Below are 22635 nucleotides of genomic sequence, written 5' to 3' on the forward strand. Positions count from 1 at the left end.
AAAAGAAACATAGGCTACTTATCCTGCATTCGTTTGACTAGTCTCGAGTTTGTTTTGACTGCCCCATTCTTGGGTTTCGTGCTAGTCTCGTTGACCGCGAAGTCGACGACCGCGTCACACAGGAAAATCTTTCGTAGGCTAAGCGACCGCTGTCATTGTGAGTCGAGAGACTCTCGCAATGAAATGTCGTGTGTACGTTCGTCATATTTTGTATTTGGTTGCGTACGCTTGTGCCGTGTTCCAGCCTACAAGATCCGGACACTAATTATTTTGGAAAGAGAAGGACTGCACCTATGCCTTGGGCTTCCTAAAGCGGTCGCAAGTGTTGTGCTCTACCTAGAATCGATAGTTTTTTGTTTCGCAAATGTTTGGCTTCTAGACTGTACCGATCTACGGTTTCTGTACCCTGTACAGGGTAGTCAGCCGGTGTTCTTCCCGGTTAACCTCCTTGTCTTTCCTTTTACCTTTCTTTCTCTTTATAATTCGCGTCTAAGACCATGTGAAACAGCTTTTGTTTCCAATCTGCAATAGTTTTCTTGGCGCTAGCTGGCCGCGATTTAACACTCCGTGGTATTATGTTTGTACACCGATTACTGAACTCTTTCAATGCACGTGCATGCGATATATTCAGGATTCGCGTATAAACTGTTGATGCTGAATGAGACGATCTTTGTCCTTATAATGGAAAATTTGTTGCACAAGTTAATAATATTTTAGTTGGTTTATTGCAAGGACACCTGGCAGTACTTGAGCAGACTTCATTGCCACATCTTCATCAACTCAGGTGTTCACATGTTTATCCTGACTCTGGCCTTGTGTTATTCTGTTCGACTACTTGATTTTATACCCCTTTTTGTGACTGAACGTATGGAAGTGGTAAATGCCCTGCGAAAATTAGACAGATGAATTTTTTCTTCTCTTCCAATCACAAACTCGCTATCTCTCCGTGCTGCACATTCTGATAGAGCTGATTCACTCGTGATAAAAACCTTTCATGCACTAGTACCTCTACATTTGAAAATAGTCCATTTAGTTCAGCTCCCTGGCCATAAAGAATTCCTTTTGAATGCAAGGACTGACTCTTTAGCGGAGTAGCCGTTAAGAGGACCGATGTCACGATATTTTTATTTATCCGGTTAAGTTACGGCTGCTCGGTGTCGTAGACGTGTCATCATGGATGCATCGAAGACTCGGAATTTACTAATTCTGCTCAATATTGTCATATGTTATACCTTTTGTTCAAAGCTATTTTTCAATCACGTAAACTGCAAGTGTCCAATAGTAGGCTGCGCTGTCATGTACAGAAGCTGAATTTCTGTCAACACGAGTCAGGCCAGGTTCCTTCACCACATTGTGCACTACTTGTTGAGTCATGATACCTAGATCATTTTTTTACATATAGACAATTTGCTGCAGCAAAAAAAAAAAGCTCTTTCAGCAACGTTCTTATTAACTCCTACAATCAATTTGTCTGTGTCTGTCATTTTCTCTTTTAGAGTGCGTTTGTGGTCAGTACAGAACTATATTAAAGAATCACAGCGCTTACCTAGCTAAACAGGTTGGTGTTATCTTTTCCACATATGCACATATATATCCACAAAAAAATTTTGCACTTTTTGTAATGAATGTTTTCTGTTTTTTTTCTTTCTACTTTGTATCACCACATAAATGTGATCTTTAATTAGCAATTTGTATTCTAAAAGCTACCCTATTTTTAACTTCCATATAAGTATACCAAACCACTCATTTCGGAATCAATTCCCCACAGTGGGTGTGAGGTACGGTGACCAGGTGAACAACAACCTGTAATCATGGCAAGCCTAGCCCACGCAAGCGGACGTAAGTCAGTACTCGCAGAAAAAAGGAACACTAATATAAAGCCGCCTCTTCTATTGGGAAGACTACTCGGATTACAGCACGAAGAAGGCCCGAACAGCAGCTAGTCAAGGCTATTGCTAGTGAAACTACTACGCTCTCAGGGTCAGTATTTTCCACTGCTGTAGCATCTGTACTGTGGTTAAGAGGAATATACTTAAAGTGGCGCTCTGTTGGTTGAAAGCTGCAAAATTAGTGACATAGTAATTACTTCTTTTATAGCTGCCCTGGAAAAATTCACCGTATTGACCTGTTCTTTTACCTAAGCTAAGGATATCACAGGCGAAAGCCTATGCTCTGTAGGGCCCCCTAATTCTCAGGAATCACTCTTTATTCACTTTGATTCATTTTTACTCGGTTTAAATGTTCGCGCTTTTTTACATGTATTGCTATCTAGCGTATAGTTATGTCACTAGACTTTCGGTTTCGGCATAGTTTTGCCTTTTTTTAGAAAGCGGCGATACATGACACAGATATTTGTGGATAGTGGTGGCAGCGAACGTAGCGGACCATGGCGTCTGGCTCGCGTCAGGCCATGCAAAGAAACCGACGTGAATCGCGTGATTCCACTGCTTCGACGGCACATTTCTTTTATGAGTTGAGCAGCGAAGTGTCCAAAGATGACTTTGACAGCTTGGATTTTGTTTCGGGGAGTGATTCGGACGAGGATTGACCTAGGACTTCAGCCTGTACATGGGAGGGAAAACACGCATGAAAAACGAAGCCAGACATGACATTGAACACATTATTAAAACAACGCATCAATTGGCCCTATGAGGTGTGCAGCTAAAATACAATCATGACTCGACTTTACCCGCTTATACTGTTTTGAGTGGTAGAATTCTCCAGCTTGACATATCAGCTGAGCACATCCTCAGGCTGCACCGTGAAAAGAGTAAGGTTCATCGATAGAGTTGGCCCACCTATGATCGCTGTGTTATTATTAATAGGTTCACATCCGTAGAGCAGCAATTGCGGTTAGTCTTCTGCTGCGGACATTCTTGTTTCCTTAGTGGTGGGACACCGCAGCGCAATGCAGCGCCCTTCGGGTCCAGTAAAGTCCTGAGCATCTAGTAGCCTGAACCTTTCACTGTGGTCCGTGCCTGACCAATCGTCTTCTTTCTTTGCCATCGCGAACATCCGTTACAAGTGCCACTACAATGTCAACTATTTCCGTCAGTGATTTGAAACACTGGAACTTTTTTTTTTGATACAAACACAAGCTCTACTTGCTAGGCATTCAACGTTGTTGCTAGGTTAGATTTATGGGGTTCAACGTTCCAAGTCAACTCAGGCCCTGAGAGACGCCATTGTGGAGGACTTCGGATAATTTCGGTCACCTGGGGTCTTTAACCGGCACTGAAATCACACAGTGCACGTCTTTTGGATGAGTAGTCAAGCGCCGTATCCTCTGGGCAACCGCGGCTGCTCAACCTTGTTGTATTTATTTATATTAGCATACAAGTATGTGACAAGCAGCCACTTACATATTGACTCTCCTTCCCTGTGAACAAGTCTACTCCGATCTCCGTAACGCACTTCAAGACCGTCTAGCAGAATATTTATGTCAGCCTTAATCTCTCTGGGTGTACCGCGTAGCTGGAGCAATGTCGAACAACATATTGAGGCTTGTCGGTTATAAGTAAATTACGGGCACTGACGGCGTTTTCTCTATCAACACCATTGCTTTAATTTTGGCGACTTCCTCTGAAGACAATGCAATTCTAGGGTCCAAATGCGTTGCAGAAATTTTCGCCAACCAACCGATAGGGCTGTGTATTTATTCACTCCATTCATGCATTTAAATAATACAGCAATCTCGTTATATGGCTTCCTGGCAACTGTACAAAATCACGTTGCAAATCTCCGCTTGTATCTACCCGAAGACGCCAGTATAGCGTTTTATATAAGCTTAGACCATTCTATTGCTACGATGACGATGTAGTTCAGCAGAAATTGCTCGTTTTTTTCCGTTTTTCATACACTGTACGATTTCAGAGACTGACCTGTAGAATCACTGAAAGGCTATTTCAGGATCGTCTATGACCACATTTTATTATGTACTAACGGCAATGGCCGAGTACCTGCTCGTCCGTACTCAGTCGCTCTTATACGACCTAAGAAATAAGAGTCCCTATTAGTAGTAACAGTAGCCACTTACCATCGGGGTAATGGCATGTCTCGTTTGTGTAGCAGCCTGTGAAAAAATTAGGAAAATCAATAACCATAAGGAATTCCACATATACGGGTACCTAGAGTGATATCTCAAATTAACGTCTGATCACAATACTCGGAGTGACCTGGGAGACAAGTCTTTAGTTTGCCGTGGTAACCTCATTTGTGAATGCCTAAAAACCTCTGTTTTACCGTATCTAAAGTAAATGTGAGCAGTAGAGGCTTGCGACAAAGCAGTTACCAATATGGCGGCGTCCGTCCCCTTAATAGTAACGAGGACTCGTGAAACGGATTCACTTTCCGTACAATTTTCTGCTGTATAATAACAAGGAAATTTATAGCGGAACCTTCTTACGCCACGTTCTTAGGAAATCTGTCCATGCACCCCTTCTGTCTGTGGCGTAACGAATTTCCCATAGGCATACATATATTTCTTATGGAGCAAATTACAACAGATGGTGGTATATATCACAATTCACAACATACCAATGTGTCGGACGCAAGCCTTCTACCTTCTGAGAACGTAAAGTATCGAATCCTCGGCCTCGAAAGTAGAACAGGATTCAAATCCCGAACCTTGAAAGTGTGTAGGCAATCGAGCCCTCCGTCTCGTGCTTGGGAGAACGCGAGCCCGAAAATTTTCAAGTGCGTAGGGGTATCACGCCAACGACGTCTGAAGTGTATATGAACTGAAGCACCGATTCTTTCAAGCATGTAGCGCATCGAGCCGTCATCTTCTGAAGTATACGGGGACTAGAACTTCAAGTCTTTCAGTGATGTAGGGCAAAGAACACTGGACGACGGAACTTTGCAAATGTATGAGGTATCAGAACTTCGACCTCTGAAGTATATACGGACCCGGAACCTGAGCCTGACAAGCATGTATATATCGCTTATTCAGAACAAGTATGAAATATACACAAAAGCCTAAATTTAAATGGGGGAGGGAAGTTGCGATAACAAGCACCGTGCATCATAAACGTACGCTTTTTTGCATATATATGAGGCTGCAAGGGTGGTCTATGCGATATTCATTTGCATGATATTGTACACCGCTGTACATAAATACTAACTGGGCGAATTATTGTGACGCATTCGTATTGAAGCACACGCAAGCAACGCTGCAGTAGCTGGCACCATTGTGCAGCCAATCTCGGGCTCTTGCTGCTCCTTGTAGGAAGTTTTGTCCCTCGAAAAAGAAGTATTATTGTTCTACGCGGCATGCTAAATAAAATAAATAAGTAAATAAACAAATAAATATATCCGACTTCCATGTTCGGATAACTTCAAGTACTACTATCAGGAACAGCATGCATCTGTCAGGTAAATGATGTAACAGTAAAACGATTAATGATCCATTAGCAGTGTGACGTTGGGCGAGTTGGTGCATAGCTTAATAAAATATTACAGCGATAGCTTGTTATGAGATCATTTCACCGGCCGTTTTTGGCGCCGCCGCCACCGTCGCCGGTGTCCGTAACCAGTATCGCTCGAAATAAAAAAAAGAAATAAGAAAAAAATTCCAGGATGGAACGAGGTTCGAACCTGGGCCCTCTGCGTGGGAGCCCAGCACTCAACCTCTGAGCCATGCCGGTGCTTGAAACTGCTTTGCAAAAAGGTCCTATACAGGCTTCATGTCGGGAAGGAACCACATTAGCATATGCAATATAGCGTGGTAGAAGAGTAAAATAAGCACCAAGCGTCGCACAACGCGAATTCTGTAACCAGGCGTCACACAATGCGAATTGCGGAACGAGTAGCTTGTTGAATGCTTCCAACCCATTATAAAGGGATCTGCCATAATTCTTCATCGTCATCAGGCACAGCATCAACAAAGTGCGCATAATGCCTTACACGCATTTAGCAGGTACCACGGCTCTCCGTAGAATGGCGAAAAATGGCACAGTGCCTGCTGCCCTACTTCTCAAAAATTACCATGGTTTATAGCGTAGTGGGTTCCTCGCAAGTGCACTTGTATTGGTTGTCAAGGACGCCCATAAGCGCGTGATTCATTTCCTCGAGGTCTCAGTAAAATTAGAATGATTTAAAGCGTAGTGAGTTCCTCGCAAGTGCACTTGTATTGATTGCCAAGGAAGCTCATAAGCGCATGATCCATTTGCTCGGGGTCTCAGTAAAATTACAATGATTTATAGCGTAGTGGGTTCCTCGCAAGTGCACTTGTATTGGTTGCCAAGGAAGCCCATTAGCGCATGATCCATTTCCTCGGGGTCTCAGTAAAGTTCTTCGCCTCCCGCCCCCACCCCCCTCTCTCCCACGTCAACCTATGTTATACAGCATGAAGGGAGAGGGAAATAGCGACCGGGCGTCACCCAATGCAAATTACATGCCTGGTGGGCCGTTTAAAGTTTCCAACCCATTACATAGGGCTGAGCCATAATTCTTCATCGTCATCAGTCGTCGCGTCTACAAAGTGCACATAATGCCTTACAGACGTGTAGCTGGTGCCTCGCTTCTCAGCAAAATGACGAATAATGGCTTAGTAGGTGCTTCCCAACTTCAGAAAAATTGTGATTTATGGCGTAGTGGGTACCTTTCTAGTGTATTTGTATTGCAGCCCCAAGAGAGCTTACAACGGGCTCTAGAAACGCCGCTCGTCCAGCTTCCGCTGTGGCTGTGCTGCGGTTTCAGCGCAGGCCTGGCGCTTTTTTGTGGCGCAACTGAGACAAGCAAGGGAAATCCTGCCTATCCTGTGTTCTCATTTTTCCTTGCTTGTCTCAGATGCGCCACAAATATTTTTTTAGTAATCCATTGTTACTTTTTATTCTAAGAGAGCTGCATGCAATCTCATAGAATACATCTCAAAGCTCATGACGGAACCGGGAAAGTTCGGTTGTTGTTGCGCTCGCACACGTCACTACACACCGTCTATAGGCTGTTCACGGCATGTCCAAATGCGAGACATCGAAGCACCGATAAACAGAAGAAAAAGATTTTTAATTATTGGCGAGGAGAGAGAGAAGAAAGCATACACAGGTCGGTGTATTACGATAGTGAATACAAGGATGCCTCAAGAATATTATGCCGTTGCCGTGATGTTCTTTCAACCTATGTGTCGTACGTGGTACGCTGTGGGGGCGGGATAGCTCCTGCATGGGTAAGTCGCGAAAGGTGATCACTTCATGCGGGCTACTTCTTCCGTGGGGCTCAAAATTGGTGAGCATGCGACTAAGCCTCAAGAAGCAGGCGCGAGATGCATCGGCAGCGCCGCGATAAAGTGGGTGCTAAGGAACTGGGCAGAAGAGTAAGTGACGCTCCACAAGCGTAGCTCTGATTGCTGGGCTGGCTCTCCACACAGCAATTGGTCGCTTTTGATCACTCTGAAAAAGTTACCAGCAGCCGCTTTTTGGATATTCCAAAGTGGCAAAGGGAAGGGCATTGATTCGGCCGTTTGAAACAAGCGCTTGTCTTCTCTAATAACAGAGGTAACTAAATCAATTTATTGCTGCTGTAATCTATGTCTTCAGTCATCTTACGATGCCCGCAGCTAGCGAAAAATCACATCTCCCGCTAAAGGGGACCATGAGGCGATGCGAAGCAGTGTTTCGGCATGTAGAGCCCGCGTTTCAGAGGTGGAGTGGAGAGAGGGATAGGGGAGAGGGGAAGTGGAGAGAGGGAAAGGAAAGGGGATGGGAGAGGGAAGGGGAAAAGGAAGAGGGATAGGGAAGGGGAGAGGTGATGTGGAGAGGAAAAAGGGAGAGGGGGAGGGGAAAGGGAAGGAGGAGAGGGAAGGGTAGATGTGATAAGAGGGGATGGGAGGGGGGTGGAGAGGGGAAGTGGAGAGGGGAAAGGGAAGGGGCGGGGAAATGGGGAGGGGAGGAGAGGAGAGATGGGAGGGGAGAGGGGAAGTGGAGAGGGTTTGCGCAAGCGCAGTAAGGGTGGTCACGCCGCACACCACCACCACCATCACCGGATTGAAATCCGCTATAAGATGCTTCACATCTAAAAGTAATGACGAATGCAGCGAGCAAATATTGTATTACCTTTATTCTGAGGACTTTTAGGCAAATTTATTGAAACACCATAATGAATTATTTACTGCATCTAAGAGGCCGATAAAGCTATGAAGCATAGCTGCTGAAAGCGCAAAAAGAAACACGATGCCAAGAAAGAACATAGAAGTGATGCTCTCAGCTGAGATTTTGATGCGAGGAAACACCCAGTATATAGCTCTAAGCTCCTGCTCAAAAGGAACAGCAAGAAAAACTAAAGGACGAGGACAAAAAGAGACAAAGAAGACCTGCTATCGAGCGAGAAGCATCCACACATTTTAACAGCGGGCCTATTTATGGTCGTCAAACTCCCCTTGGAGCGTTCGCGAAAACTATCTTCATCATGACGACACACGTTCTCTTGGTCCTTTTCTTCTGCTTCGCTCCCAGAATACGTGCGCCCGGCGCGCTCTTCGGCTGCGTCGATTTTTTCCAGCGTAGGATACGACACTCGGTTGGGTAAGAGACGAGTACAGAAAGAGAGAGAGAAAGAGAAAGTAATAGAGAGAAGCAAAGGAAGGCAGAGAAAAAAGATAGAGACACAGAGTAAGAAATAGACGCAGACAGAACGAGACGGAAAGAACCAGCCACAAAAAAAAAAAAGATTGAAAAACAGTGACCAAGAAACAAAGAGAAAGAAAGAGAGAGAGAAACGAAGACAGAGAGAGAAAGAGGAAGCGGTAAACAGAGATATAGAAAGGAACGAAAGAGAAAACCGATAGAGAGCAACGAAGAAATTAAAAGGAGTAGATATAAGAGAAAGAGAGAAATACAGAAAAAAATTACACTTGCACTCAACGTGAAAGCTCTAGGAAGTGCGGAGCAGTGATTCGCCTGCCCTTCGGCGAGAAACTCAAAGAGCGTGTGTTGAGAGGCTGGTTGGTAAGATATGTGGACTCAAACTGCGCTTGGGACGAGACACCAGTGTAGAAGTAAGCAGGAGTGACACAGACTTAGCGTCGATGGAGGATCTGCGCCGATGCTCGCGTTCGCGGGGAAGCACGCCCTTTCGTTCCAACGCTGCTGCGCCACCATTGTGGGAAAGAAAACTTTCTTGTGGTACAGTGACGCCCTCTCCCCTCCTTTCCCTCATCCTTTCTCTAACTGCTCCTCACCCTCATTTCACTTTACCGTCCTATTGCTATACTAGAATACACAGAGCTATGCTATGCTCCACCCTCTCCCCTTCTCCTTTCACTCCTCCTGACCTTCACTTCACTTACGCACTTTGCTGCTATACACGGCTATCGTCACAGGATAGCGCACACTTACAACGGTGACAAAGGCAGAAGAACACGACGACACAAGCGCTGACTTTCAACTAAAGTTTATTCGAGGAAAAATGGAAGAGAAGAAAATAACACAAAATACCGCGCATGCGTCACTGCTCAGAAAACATAACTAAATTATAAGCCACACATAATATCAAAGCCTAACAACATGGTAGTTGATAACCAATCTGTTCAATGCGCGGCGTATGCCCCGCGGTGCGCAGACGCATAGAGTCGAGTTCTAGGAACAGTCAAGCCTGCAGCATTAACCACACCTACAGCCACGTACCCTGCGTCTCGGTAGTCGTATATAGCATCCCGTTATCATGTGGCCGCATTTATGTTGGCCAGACGGGCAGATGTCTGAATCTGCGCCTCAATGAACATAGGAATGCAGTTAAAGGTCCTACACTTTCGACACACCTTGACATGCATTGCAGGGACTGCGGGTGCTCCACGGATTTCACAGGCATCCCCTTTCCCCTTCCCACGTGCAGGGTAGCAAACCGGAGACTGCTTCTGGTTAACCTCCCTGTCTTTCCTTTCTTCTCTCTGTCACAGGCACCGCAGTTTTATTCCGTCGCAAGGACAAGACTACAAGGAAGATATGCGAGGCCTTCCAAATCAAAAAAGAAGGACATAGATGTGTAAGCCAGACGTCATTGGCACTAACAGATAAAGAACGGTCTTTTCTTGGCCACACTGATTAGCGCCTTGCAATTCCGAAGACTTGACTGGTGGTAGGGCGAGCAGGTGGTCGATGTGCTCGTTGATGAGCAGGTCGCGTCGACCAACTCGCTCCGTCAAGGCCCTGATGGCGATCGCATAATTGTCCTCCGTGAGTCTAATGCCTTCGATGGCTCTCTTCGCGGCGCCACTCAAATACGAGAGGAGGTACTTAAACTTCTCAATCGTCAGAATGTCTTCATTACGGTGGATCGTGGCACTGAAGTGGTCCCAGAAGGTCTGCCAGTCGCGAGGTGCGCCGGAAAATGTAGGTATCTGAAGTTTCGGTATGACCACTGTGCGATGACGCGGCACGGTTGCTGGGCCGGGTGTCCCCTCTGTTACGCGAGGTGCAGCGTCAATGACCTCGTTATTCGCTGAGCCGCCGGCCCCAGCGACGTCGGTGTTCGGTAACGTAGCCTCGGGCCTTGAAGTCCTCGTTGCCGTCGCTGTGTTGGCGTGTTCGCGCAGGAAGAAGCGCGCTCGAGACACGGCATAGGACACCTTCCGGTCGTATTCTTCCGCGGCCTCGAGCTCTTCGTCATAAGCGTCATCGTCCGGGGCGTCGAGGATTTGCTTGTTGAGGTTGCCGAGCTCGACGTTCTTCTGTGTCAGGTATGTAACGTGAGAATCAACTTGAGCGGCATCTGGAGCCGTAGCCTGAAGTTCTTCGGTCAGGAGCGTAATGGTTCGTGTGACGCTGGCCCTGACGACGCCACGGTTCTTGCGGAGCCGCTCCAACGATGCCATAGAAGCTAGAAGTCTCGGAAGGGCGATGACCGGGGGGTTTTCGGATCCAGAAAGAATGTCGCGTAATTATGACCCGAGCCCTAGACCAAGAAATCCATCTTTTTTATTCCACTGCTCGTGCCTACGTCTTCTTTCTTCTCTTTGTCCTCCTGCTTGTTGCCGCGCGGCCGCAATCGTCCGCAACACCAGCAACAGCGAAGCGTGACGCTGCATAGAGGACGTGGACACTAGCATCGAAGCACTGCGCAACTACGACCTGGTGCGCAAGGTGTTCCTACGATATATTATCACCCTTCCCTCCAGCGTATGCATTGAGAGAGTCTTCAGTGCAGCAGCTAACCTTTTAAGACGGAAGCGTGGAATATTCAGCGACGACAACCTTGGAAAAACAGCTCCTGTCGAAAGCTAACAACTTGTAACAGTATATCGCAGAAACCACATTAAGCCTCCCAGCCATCGTTCACGCAATCTCCAAGCTTCTCTCTATACAATGGAAGGCACAATAGTTGGTTGTGGTTTGAGTAAACTTGTGTTATTGTGTTACGGCAGTAAGATTTGCGCCATAAATTTGATTGCGCTATGGCAGTAAACTTTGGAGCAAAGTAACGCAAAAGTAATCGATTACGTTTATGTATTGCTCAATTACGGTTCTGGGACTGTAATTGTCCACTGTAAACAATTACATTTTTAAGCAAGTCCCCTCATGGGAGGCCTAGGCCCGGCCACTTAAACCTGCTGGTTTCCTCTAATAAAGTTTATTCCTCCTCCTCAAGCAAGTAATTGTAATCGGTTACTTATTTTCTGCAACGTGTACAAGTCTGGTGGGAACACAGACTTGTAATTGTACGCCATATGTAACTAACGTGATTCCATACTTTTTCAACGTATTGCATTAGTTTTTTGCCAATCGGTTATGCAGTTGTAGGTATCGATAGAGCTGCAAATAACTACACTGGCACTGCCACCGTACTGGCGGATCGTGGCTTGCACAAAAAATGCGCATTCACGCAAATACGCGCATACCTATCGAAAGAGGCCGCAGTCGGCATAACATTTCTGTACACGTATAGTACATGTCAACTAGTGGAAAGATCAATAAACGGTATTAAACTAGACAATAAGAGCCGATAAAGTGCACCTTCCCCTCGGTAGTGGCGATATTTCTCATAAGTCGAATTCTGAAAGAAAGTGCTGTTATTGTTATCGGCCTGTCATTCGTGACCGGAAGTAGTTAGTGTGTGTCCTCCTGAGACGCAAGATTTTGTTGGAAAAGAAAAAGGTGGCAGTTTTCGCCATTCAGCCCATAAAAAATAAAGCCCTTGTGTTCGTGGTTCATGTGTTGACTATTGATTTTACGCAAACGCACACATTTTTCGTCGTGGTGCAGTGGTGAAGTACTCGGTTCGGGACCAGTATGTGACATGTTTGAATCTTGGTGTCGGGAGTTTTTGTTTTTCCAATACAAATTTTTGTCTTTGTTTTACACTATACAAATGCTTTTAGTCGATACCTTATCCCAGTGGTAATTGGTTTATCTCATAGACTAATGGCTAGCGGCGCGTTTCACCGGCGATGCGTTCACACCATCTTGCAGTACTCCCGAGTCATTCCAGTGTCAATGGTGTCAGTAAACCTTTTCTCTGCTTCAAAGGTGCCGCTGCTGTCATTTGAGAAACCAAACGCTGAAGATAAAACAAACTTACATTTGCTATCACACAAGAGAGAGAGAGAGAGAGAGAATTATAATGAAAGAAAGGCACGGAGGTTAACCAGCGCTAAAGTGTTTCTATAATCACGGCACATCAAAGTGAGAGTTGCGGCGTCTACGCTAGGAGGCAAACATGGTTACGAGACCGTCGCATTGCTCTGGGGTGACGGCCAGATGCTAGCGCCAGCTTGTACTCTGTCTGCCGAGAACGCAGAGCCAGACCCCGTTCACGCTACGTCGGCGCGAAAGTTGCATGACCTTGGAACTCCATCTAGTAGAAGAGAGCTCGCACTCTACTCTACTCCACCTTATCGAAAAGAGTAAGTTCCGCTGCTTACTCTGCACTACTCTCCCACGCAGTTAAAGGACTGGCGAGAGTAATACAGCTGTTCTCTTCCTGCAGTAGTGCCTACACATCTGTGAGGGTAGGGCTTGCTTATTAATCCTACAGATTGCAATCAAGGAATGTGCGTTCTGTGAGATTTTCCAAAACATCAATAATGATGATGGCTAAAATTCCCGAGTAGTCAAACAGGTTGAAGGTACACCATGAAGGGCACGCAGGATGAGTTGTATTCGACTACGAATTTCATGCGTCCGCAATGTATCAGTTTGTAGCGCACATCGCAGAAACTGATTTATGTGCCAGTTATGCTTATCTTGACAGAAAAAAAGGGGGTGCGCCAACCGGCATGAAATAAGGAAGACGCCTGTGTCATCTGTGTGCCCCCTCTTCCTTTATTTTGCCCATGAAGTGGACATCGGTTGTCACGAAAACACAATCGGGGCGATAGCATGACTGATGACAGCTGGAATCCTGAAGTCTGATCTTTAATATTTCACTGCATATGCTTAGCTTTAAGTTTATATTGCCAACAGATGTGTCGGACAACATGTTGAATGCGTTCTTCTTGGGCAACAACTTCTGTAATCCGAGAATTTTATTTTAATGCAAATATGAATGCTATCATAACTTCTATTTCCACTAGGTTTTACAGTAAGAAAGCTGCGCTCATAAAAATTATTAGTGATGAAGAACAAAATACGCATGCCTCGGTATTGAAATTTTCTGAGAAGGTATGCATCATTAAATGTCGTACAATACAGTAATGCTGTGTACTGTACATTAGGAGGATCTCATTTCTTCGTTAGGAATATGTAGTTTGCCGATATTGTTGTAGGTTTTGTCAGTCAGATAAATATAACCTATAGAATATTGATTTAGGTGACTGATATTGCAATTAAGAAGGGTACAAACATGTTTGAATGATTAGCCGCACTTACTAATTTCAGGTTCCACAGTCTTAAAGCACGAAGTCAGTGGTAGAGTCATTGCCAGAGCAATTACGGTGAATACAGTACATTTATGCATGATTCCTAAGTCGTAGACCTAAAACGAGGCTTTTTGACAAACGATGTGCGTGGTGGTCCTTATATATATAAAGCGCTAACCAATATTAAAAAAAAACATTCATGTACGGCTGACGTCAGCAATTCTGGGAGGAAGTACGAGCAGAAAAAAAGACCACTGTAGTCAGTGTTTATCAAGTATAGTTTGCCGTCAAACTTTACTAACCTAAACTGCCAGCGTGACCTAGTGTATCAACATAATGCCAAAGTTTTCATGGCACTAAACATCCATCATTATGTTAAATACGAAGCGTCGCTTGGCAAACGAGACTACATTAGTCCGTTTGATTTGGTAAACGGCACATCTCCTCAAGTCTATGTAACACATAGCACGAATGATATAATGAAACACATCGAGACTTTGCAATCATTGGCAAGATAAATGGCATGAGTTGGTAAGGTATGTATGAATGCATAGCATAAAGAGAGAGAGAGAAATAACAAAATGAGAAAAGACAGGGAGGTCAACAAGAATTGTAGGATCCGGTTTACTGGCCCTGCACATCAAAAATGAAAAGAAAAACATCCAGCGGCATCATGTCACGATAACATATTGCAGCATGCTAGCGCAGAATTCTGGACGAGAAGGAAGAGGCTGGACTGGTCCGCGTTAAATATTTAACTGAGCCGTACTTTTACTTTACCCATCGTGCACATAAACGCGCTCCTTCAGAATTGTGGTGGGAGGTGCCAGGTAAGGCAGCTGCTACCAAATGGTACCGGAGGGGTACTGCCGCTAACGACGGAATCGCAACAGTAGGAGCTTCGTTGCCACCGTCGACTAGAGGGCTTGGCACAAATATTTAAAGAAATGGACTCGCACGGAGGCACCCAGCAGCCGTCCACTAGGGCGTCGCTGCACCACTACAGGAAACCAGGGACCTTCACAGGGAAACCCGACAATGACATGCACGAGTGGCTTAGCCACTATCAGCGTGTAAGCCGATCCTGCAATTGGAAGGATGCTAGGCAGTTGCCGCACGTGGGGCTGCTTTGTGATTTGACTGCGTTATTATGGCTTGAGAACCACGAACACGCGTGGGCAATTAGTGGATGAAATTAGGATATGCTGTGGAGACAGCAATAAAGAAGAAATGTGCAGAGCAAATGTTCCTGCATTGGGCACAAGTGACCAGTTGGACCTGCAGAACATACAGGCTCTTTATTGCTTAGGGAAAGACTCGGAGCGCATTTCATCGGAAGGCAGCGAACGCTGGAGTCGGGTGTTGGTGGCAGCTCGCGCAGGCGCATACGATCGATGAGCGGAGTCTTGAACCACGCCGGCAGCTAGGGCGGCGCTTGCTCACCGCATTGTCGGGAATTCTGTCACTGTCAGGGGCAGTGCGCGTATTTAATTGTTACTGTGGGAATTGACCCAACATTCTTTACTAAACCTTGTACTACGCCGACCCCTGAGCTTTCCACAGCTATATCCTGGATGTACAAAATTCTTTTAACAAAGTTTGTTATTTCGAAGGCCGATGTGCTGAGTGCGTGCGTGCATATTTCTCCGCTATGTGTGCTGCCGTATTATGCAGAGACACGAAAGAGGACACCGTAATGAGCGCGCAATGAGCTCGGTATTTATTTGACGCGAAAGAAAAACAAAGCATTCAACAATAACTATCGTGCAACCATGTTGATGAATAGATACAGCTAAGGAACACTTTCGGTTATGAACATGAGGTGGAACTATTTTTTCTTGACAGTAGTTCATTGCACCAGATAGGACCTGCCTGCCGGCAGAGAAACGCACTCGCCACGCTCTGCACATCAGTTAGTATTTCATCATGTCTAGAGCAGCATCGGTGACGGCGCTAATCCTGGATGGCAGAGATGCGTAAGAGGACTCCGTCATCGATGTGTCCATTGGTGGCACCTTCCACTCGCTTACGATGGTGGAGCACAGCCTATCTATGAACAAGCCATACAGAGTATGGCACGCGAGAGATAACATCATTGAGCCCGATGCATTTTCAATGATGGCGTGGTCCTGGAATTGGCCTGGATACTATAGAACAGTCACGCCGCGGTCTTTGGGGAGTTCTTCCACAACACGAGCAGCGTGGATCAGCGCGACCTATGAAGCTGGAACATACAGTCGCCTTAAACAGGTCATCAGGAATGTACGGAATCATTACATCATCTGTGATTACCACGCACCTTTTAGCGGTGAAGTTGCCCTCGAGGCGTATCAGTGGGCCGAAACCTTCTTTGGTAAAGTGGGCCCACATGCTCACACCAGTGCGCCCGCTCACTGCAACTCGTTGAAGGTACCGCGGTATGCAGATGGGACGATGAAAAAAAAAACATATACTGACTCCAGGCATTTTACGTTAGGCAATCAACTTGCCTAAGAACCTTGCACAACCTCACTTAAGTTCTTGTCACTGCATGGGTTGCGAGTACTGGCTCAAACGACAAGCATATGCACTGCCTCAGGTTTGACGGAAGAACTGGAATACTCCTCAGCATAATTTGTGTCATCGTGGCGCACTGGGCCGTTCATTAAGCAAATAAGTTAGCCCACTACAGTCGCATTGTTTTCTGAAGTGCAGAAATATTTTAACACTGAATTATTCTTTTCCTCGAAGTCAAGAAAATCAGGCTGAACCCGCATGCGAGGTACACAGACCAGAATATTAAGAACTTGGATTTTAATTTTACGGATGAACATTGGCTTTAGAAAATACCTTACTGTGTCGTCGCAGTGAGACAAATTCGTTCTCGCTGGTCTCCAGCAGTCGGGAATCTGGAATCATTACTAAATACAACAGTTAAATGCGGATCACTTTACGGCCCGGCTTGTCGTCCATCCATGCATATCATGCGGAGTGATCACGCTTACAGTAAAACGCTCAATACAGGCGATAACAAAGCTAGCAATGCTCAAAACCGCGTTAAAATGAACGAGCAAGCTATAAACAGAATTAATAACTGAAATGACCAAGACGTAGTCCCAATAACTAAACTAAGATAGCTAAACACGCTTCGGAAACATGCGTATGACTCTGGTGCCGCACAAAAGATGGCGCCACCGCCTCGCAAAAAACAGTATAGCTCATCCCGCGTGCACTTCGCCGGCGCTTGGTTGCTGTATCTGAAGGGGCAAACAACATGACGGAACTTGTTGCAGACGACTCGTACCCAATTGCCATAACGAGGAGGAAGTCTATAAAGCGCATCAAGAAGTTGTGCGGATGCTGGACACCAAGTTTGCAAATCTCTGTATCAAGATTCTACTCGTGCCAGGGAAACCTTACGTGCTTAACTAACGGCATCGTCGGTGTGGTAAACGGAGCAGTGGGAACTCCACGAACACGAATCGCTGCGTGGCCGTGCTAGGCATTTCCTCAGGTTTCACAGTTGTGGAGCTGCACTTGGTTTTTAACAGGAAAATGTTTTATGCCGGGGTCCACAAGACTTTCCTGACGTATTTCCGTCACGAAAATACGTTTTCCGTAGTTCCGTCGAAAAAAACCTCGAATATTCGAACTCAAGGTGTTTGTAGAGCGAAGGCTCCACATGTTTCGCAAGGCCATTGATCGCGTCGGAGCGAACTTTTACCCGCCAGAGTACGTGCGCAACGCAAGGCGCGTCCAGCCGGCCTTGACAAATGAAGAGCCGCATAAATCGAGGCTTGAGCCAGAGACAGTGGCGTAGGCAGAAATTTGTTTTGGGTGGGGGAGGGAGGTGGAGGGGGCACGCCCTTGATCTGACGTGGGGTCCGGGCCGGTAAGCGTGGTAGAGTGTTGTTTTGTGCTCTCTCTCTCATGGCACAAAACAAATTTTGGGGATGGCGTCACGGGCCCGGTGTGCCGCGTCCTGACTGCGCCAATGGCCAGAGATATAGGAGAACGGTTTTGGCTCTCGGTCGACTTGTATGCCTCAGCTGCAGCTACTATTTCTTTGGCCCTGAGTCTCTCTCGCTTCAAGTCACGCTGCGTGATTATCGGCGGATACGCGTCGCAGCTTCACTCACTCGGAGCCTCGCCGATGCGTTACCACGTGACTAAGCGAAGGTTTAACAGCTGCTTCGGCAGCTCTTGGCCACATGGGCGGAGCCACCGGGCCGGCCCCCGTAAGGGGTGCCCAGGCCCCTTCAGGACCTTTAATAAAGTTAATTCTCTCTCTCTCTCTTGGTCGCTAAGTCTGTACCGATGGCGCGTCGGCTGGGCCGTCTGTGCGTGAACTTCAGCGTAAACTACAGGCTTAATCCAATCATCTAGTAGATATAGCTGCGCGAAGAAAAGAGGCATAAGCACACAATGTCAGCGTTGTGCGCATATGCTTCTTCCTCATGTCCCGTGAATTTGCTGGCTTTTCTTCAAGAAACATGAAACAACTGGCCCAGATTTGAACACCTCTAGATATAGCTACACGGCTGGAAGCAAAATCTCAAGCAGAGGCAGTTGTTTGCTGGAACACCGTCATAAAATGAGACCACATTATCATGTTATAGAGAATCTACCAAGTGCGGAAGCATGCCAAAATTGAAGCTACTACAGCCGCCGCCTGTGTGCGCAGTTTTTGCAAAACGAAGACAAAAATGCCTTTTGGTTGTGATAACTAGGTTTACACGGATTAAACCTTAGCCAGCTTTCTGTGCCTGGAATAAGTTGCACAGCTCATGTTCTATCGTGGGCAACATGTTGGAGGCTTGTAACGAAGTTGTCTCACGTGGTTGTACCAAGCGACCGTGGGGCGAAGTTCGCTCCGTGTATGACGAACCTTGTGTTTTGCCTTCCATTGTCCTGTGGGCAGATATATGTTCGCGAGACGGGCCACTGTGTCAATGTACGCTTAAGAAAACACCTGTCATGTTTGAAAGGGAGGCCATTCACGTATTTCGCTCTGCAATGTGCCCAGTATGGTTGTGAAGCGAGCTTTTCAGACACAGATCTTTTTAAAACCGCGATGGCGAAACACGTGAATTTGCTGAAAGGTTTTATATTTAGATAAGTGGATCCAACTGTAACCGTCGCCTGTCATTACGCACATCTGGCAAACAAGGGCAGCTCTTTAAGGGAAGAGGCTATGTGAAAGATGTGGTATGTGGTGTTGGCAGGTGTTAGCACTTAATTAAGGCATGTTGCCACCTTTGAAAACGACGTTTCTTTTCGGAAAAATTGGAATTTAACTTTTCGTTATTCTAAGACTCTACAGGCATTCAGAGTTGTGCTGCAGCAAAAGTGACGCCTCTACGTGCATCTGTTCGAGAGTTATGTTGGTTTTTACAATTACCGGTAGACTTCCCTGAAACCAAAACTGATATTTTGCGAAAACGAAACGGACATTACAATCAGTAAAACAAGCTTATGTTTGTGCTAAAATACGCAGGATACATGCAGATTAGTTTGCGATAAATTATACAAAAATTTAATAAGAATGAGCAATGGTAATCGCCACCATTTCTTATTCAATGTGTGGAATTAGCCACGTGGATGCACACGAAGTGACATCGTGTTTACACTGCACCGACGTGTTGTACTACCATTGGGAAAGCTATTTTTTCGTCAGTTCAGTGTCCTACGTTGTTGTGTAACATAATATAACAAGGTGTGGCTATGTTCCAATTGAAACGAAGGCCGAAACGCAAAGTGCGAAAAGTTGGTGTGCCTACAGCCGAGTGAAAGCTCTGGGCACAGGATGATACAAGCACAGGGGAGGTTTTTAGAAAGACATCCTAAACAAACTGAAGCCTGTTTATGCAGACCTCTTTTCAGACGATATGCTTTCACGAAATGTACCTGCGGAAAAGCCCAAAATGGGAATGAATGCTTCAATGGGATGCTCTGGCAGCGTGTCCCTAAAGATGTCTATGTAGACCCGCACACTGTTTGGTTGTACTACAAGATGGTATATGTCTGTTCAACAATGGAAGGAGCGGCACGCTGGATATCTTGAGGCAGGCGGGTGTCGATCCTGGCTACTACACTACAGTAGCTTGCCTCAGCAGGGACCGAACTCACTTGAAGAACGCCTGCCACCAGTCAACGGCTGACGAAAAACAAGGCCGAAAAAATCTAGGAGCTGCTAAACAATCTCACGGTGAACTCGTGGCAGCTAAGGAAGGTCCTAGCTATGAGCGTGGCGGCTTTTAGTGTCCCACAGCCTTCCAATGATGCATATAACACGTTTGGAAAACAGCTTTCTTGTTTTTCTCAAAACTTCGTTTTCAGTTGTTTCTTGTTGCGGAAAAAAGCATAACTTTTGAATAAACCGCTATTTTTCGATGAAACTTCCCGTGCTTCTTTATGGAACATAAATCTGTGCAATGAACAAGGATAATTGAAAATGACGAGTAACTTTTGATGTTATAAAGTTTCGATTGAAATGCAACCACCTGAAATTATATAATTTTATGTTTTTCGGCTATACAATACTTAATATTGACGACAGCGCACAGATTCTAGTTCATTGCACAGCCAGCATGTACATTGCTGCCAAGCAATTTTTGTTTTACATCAGAGGATCCGTACCTCTGACTCATCGCGTGATAGGTATATTTTATGTAATTTCGGTAATTAAATTGTGATTATTTACACTTTTTTCTGCCTGACATACTTGAAATGTCTTTGTAAACAGCCCTTCTTAAAGCAGACACAAAGCAATGAGTTTAGGTCCGAAACTTAAAAAGATTTCAGAAAGGTGGCAACATGCGCTAACGGTGCGTATGTGAGGCGTATAGGTGTGCCCTGGTCGGGTATGCATGTTAAGACACAATTAAGACTTCCATCTACATATTGTAAAAATGTCAGCGCAGACAACACGGAACACAGCAGAGGAAGGACACAGTACGAGCGCTGTACTGTGCTGTACTGTACAGCGCTCCTACTGTCTCCTTCCTCTCTTCTGATCCGTCTTGTTTACGCTGACGTTTTTACAATATGCATCAATTCCAACTCGCCCATCTCTCTACCTTACTGCAATATGTTCCGTCTACAGCTCTACTAGAGGGTCTGTCGCCTTTTAGGGCTCTCTTTCAGCATGCCTTGAGTTGTTCAGCGTCCTGATAGAACAATAAATCCTTGTTTCTTTGTGTGGGATTACCATCCTGCATCATTGTTCAAGGATAAACACGCGCACTTTATACGAGGCACGGTACCTGCTTGTTCCATATGTTCCATTTGCTTGACAGATGTGAAAATTTGAAGCAAGGAAACGAAAACAACCTACCGTGGGGCTGTTGTGCTCAAAAACTAAGTTTTCGAAGTGAACGTGGAATACATATTTCTTTTCATTTCTGTGTGTGAGTTATTGAGCAACAGAGCAGCGAAATCCAGCGTGAGCGAAGTCTTCAGTGGTTTGCAAAAAAGCAACGGCCAAGCAATGTCCGTTTGTAAAGCCACTGAACTGACGTGCATGAAAAAACTGTTTCCAGGAAAAAGCCCGAATAGACGGAATCGAAGAATTAAAAATATACCACGGAAACTATAGCGATCGAGTCTTTGTGCATTGTAGTAAAGTTCACTGAGAAAAAAAGATGTTTCGGTTTCGTGTAGAGGAGCGTTCAAGAAACTGTGGGGTTGGCTCAGCCTCACTGAGAAGGTGGGTAAGCCTTTCAGTTAGTATATTAAACTAAAACTAATACTTTAAATAAAAAAAAAACAAGGCTGATAACGTCAGCAAAGGCACGCTAGTTGTAGAATTTTGGACGGCAACCCGAAGGCTTCAGAAGAAAAGTGAGACACCTACTTTGAAATTAGCTTTCGAATAAATGTAGCTGACGGGCGTTACAAAATGCTCTTTCGAGCTCAAGGATACCATAGGTGAATGTGCCACCGCCTTAGCTTATCCTGCGGACTTCGAGATAAAACGTTGACCTGCCACGTCTACATATATGTGGTCTTGTACATACACCTGGTTACACAATTTTACTGGCGCAAGTTTCAATGTTTTCGCTGGGTGTTCCGTCACCAATGTGCGAACATGTATTAGCAACTGGATGGTTAGCAACAGAATTTAGTACCATGGTACCAAATGTCTACGCAAACATAGGTTGTATATGCCTTTGCTGGGCTATGACTTGATCTTAAGCATTTCTCTCTAAGCACGCTACGAGACGCACCTACAGGAGCGCGCTAAGATGCTCGGGTGTATGAATGCTCACTGTTAAGTTAACCGCACCGCGCATCGGGTGTATGAATGCTCACTGTTAACCGCACCGCGCATCATGAAGCGAGCAGCAAGTTCACAAGATTTTTTGTCTTTTCCAGGACGAACTTCCTGGAAATGGTCATGTTTGTTTTCTTGACATATTGCCGCACGTTAGACACAGCCACGCCTTTACTTTATATGCACCTTGATCCGTGACGTATGTTTTCAGGTCTGCATACTACGGTTTGGTCGTGTGTGTGACACACCAAATACCCAATGCTGCTGTGACGAGCACCAAGCGATGCAGTGCTTTTCTGCACTGGCTGATCGATTAATCACGACACCATGCCCTGTTCATTTGCTGTCAAAACAGGCAGAAACTATTTTACGTGACGTCTCGGTTTATATGCACAAGGCATGGCTAAAAGAAGATAAGGCTAAGGTCGTGATAATACACAGTGTTAATGCGAAAGTAAATACGGGCTCACAAACGTGCCAGCTTTCGAGTGTGTGCCCAGCACCCGAAAACTAGATTGTCTGCAGGAGCGAGGTAACGGCATTTGTTTCGACAAGAAAATAAGGAAGATAGTGCTACGCTGCTTCGTATTGT

The 22635-nt window shown here is 45.6% G+C and overlaps 1 protein-coding gene across 1 annotated transcript; it reads right to left on the minus strand.

The window, feature by feature from the left end:
- Positions 1-7111: 7111 nt before the first annotated feature.
- On the minus strand, positions 7112-10807 carry LOC119403175 (uncharacterized). Its single transcript, XM_037670122.1, has 2 exons — positions 10050-10807; positions 7112-7157 (listed from the first exon to the last, which is right to left on the minus strand). The coding sequence occupies exons 1-2, from the start codon at positions 10805-10807 to the stop codon at positions 7112-7114; spliced, it is 804 nt and encodes a 267-aa protein (XP_037526050.1).
- Positions 10808-22635: the final 11828 nt, after the last annotated feature.

The sequence above is a fragment of the Rhipicephalus sanguineus genome, chromosome 8, assembly GCF_013339695.2.
Source record: "Rhipicephalus sanguineus isolate Rsan-2018 chromosome 8, BIME_Rsan_1.4, whole genome shotgun sequence".
Classification (NCBI taxonomy): domain Eukaryota; kingdom Metazoa; phylum Arthropoda; class Arachnida; order Ixodida; family Ixodidae; genus Rhipicephalus; species Rhipicephalus sanguineus.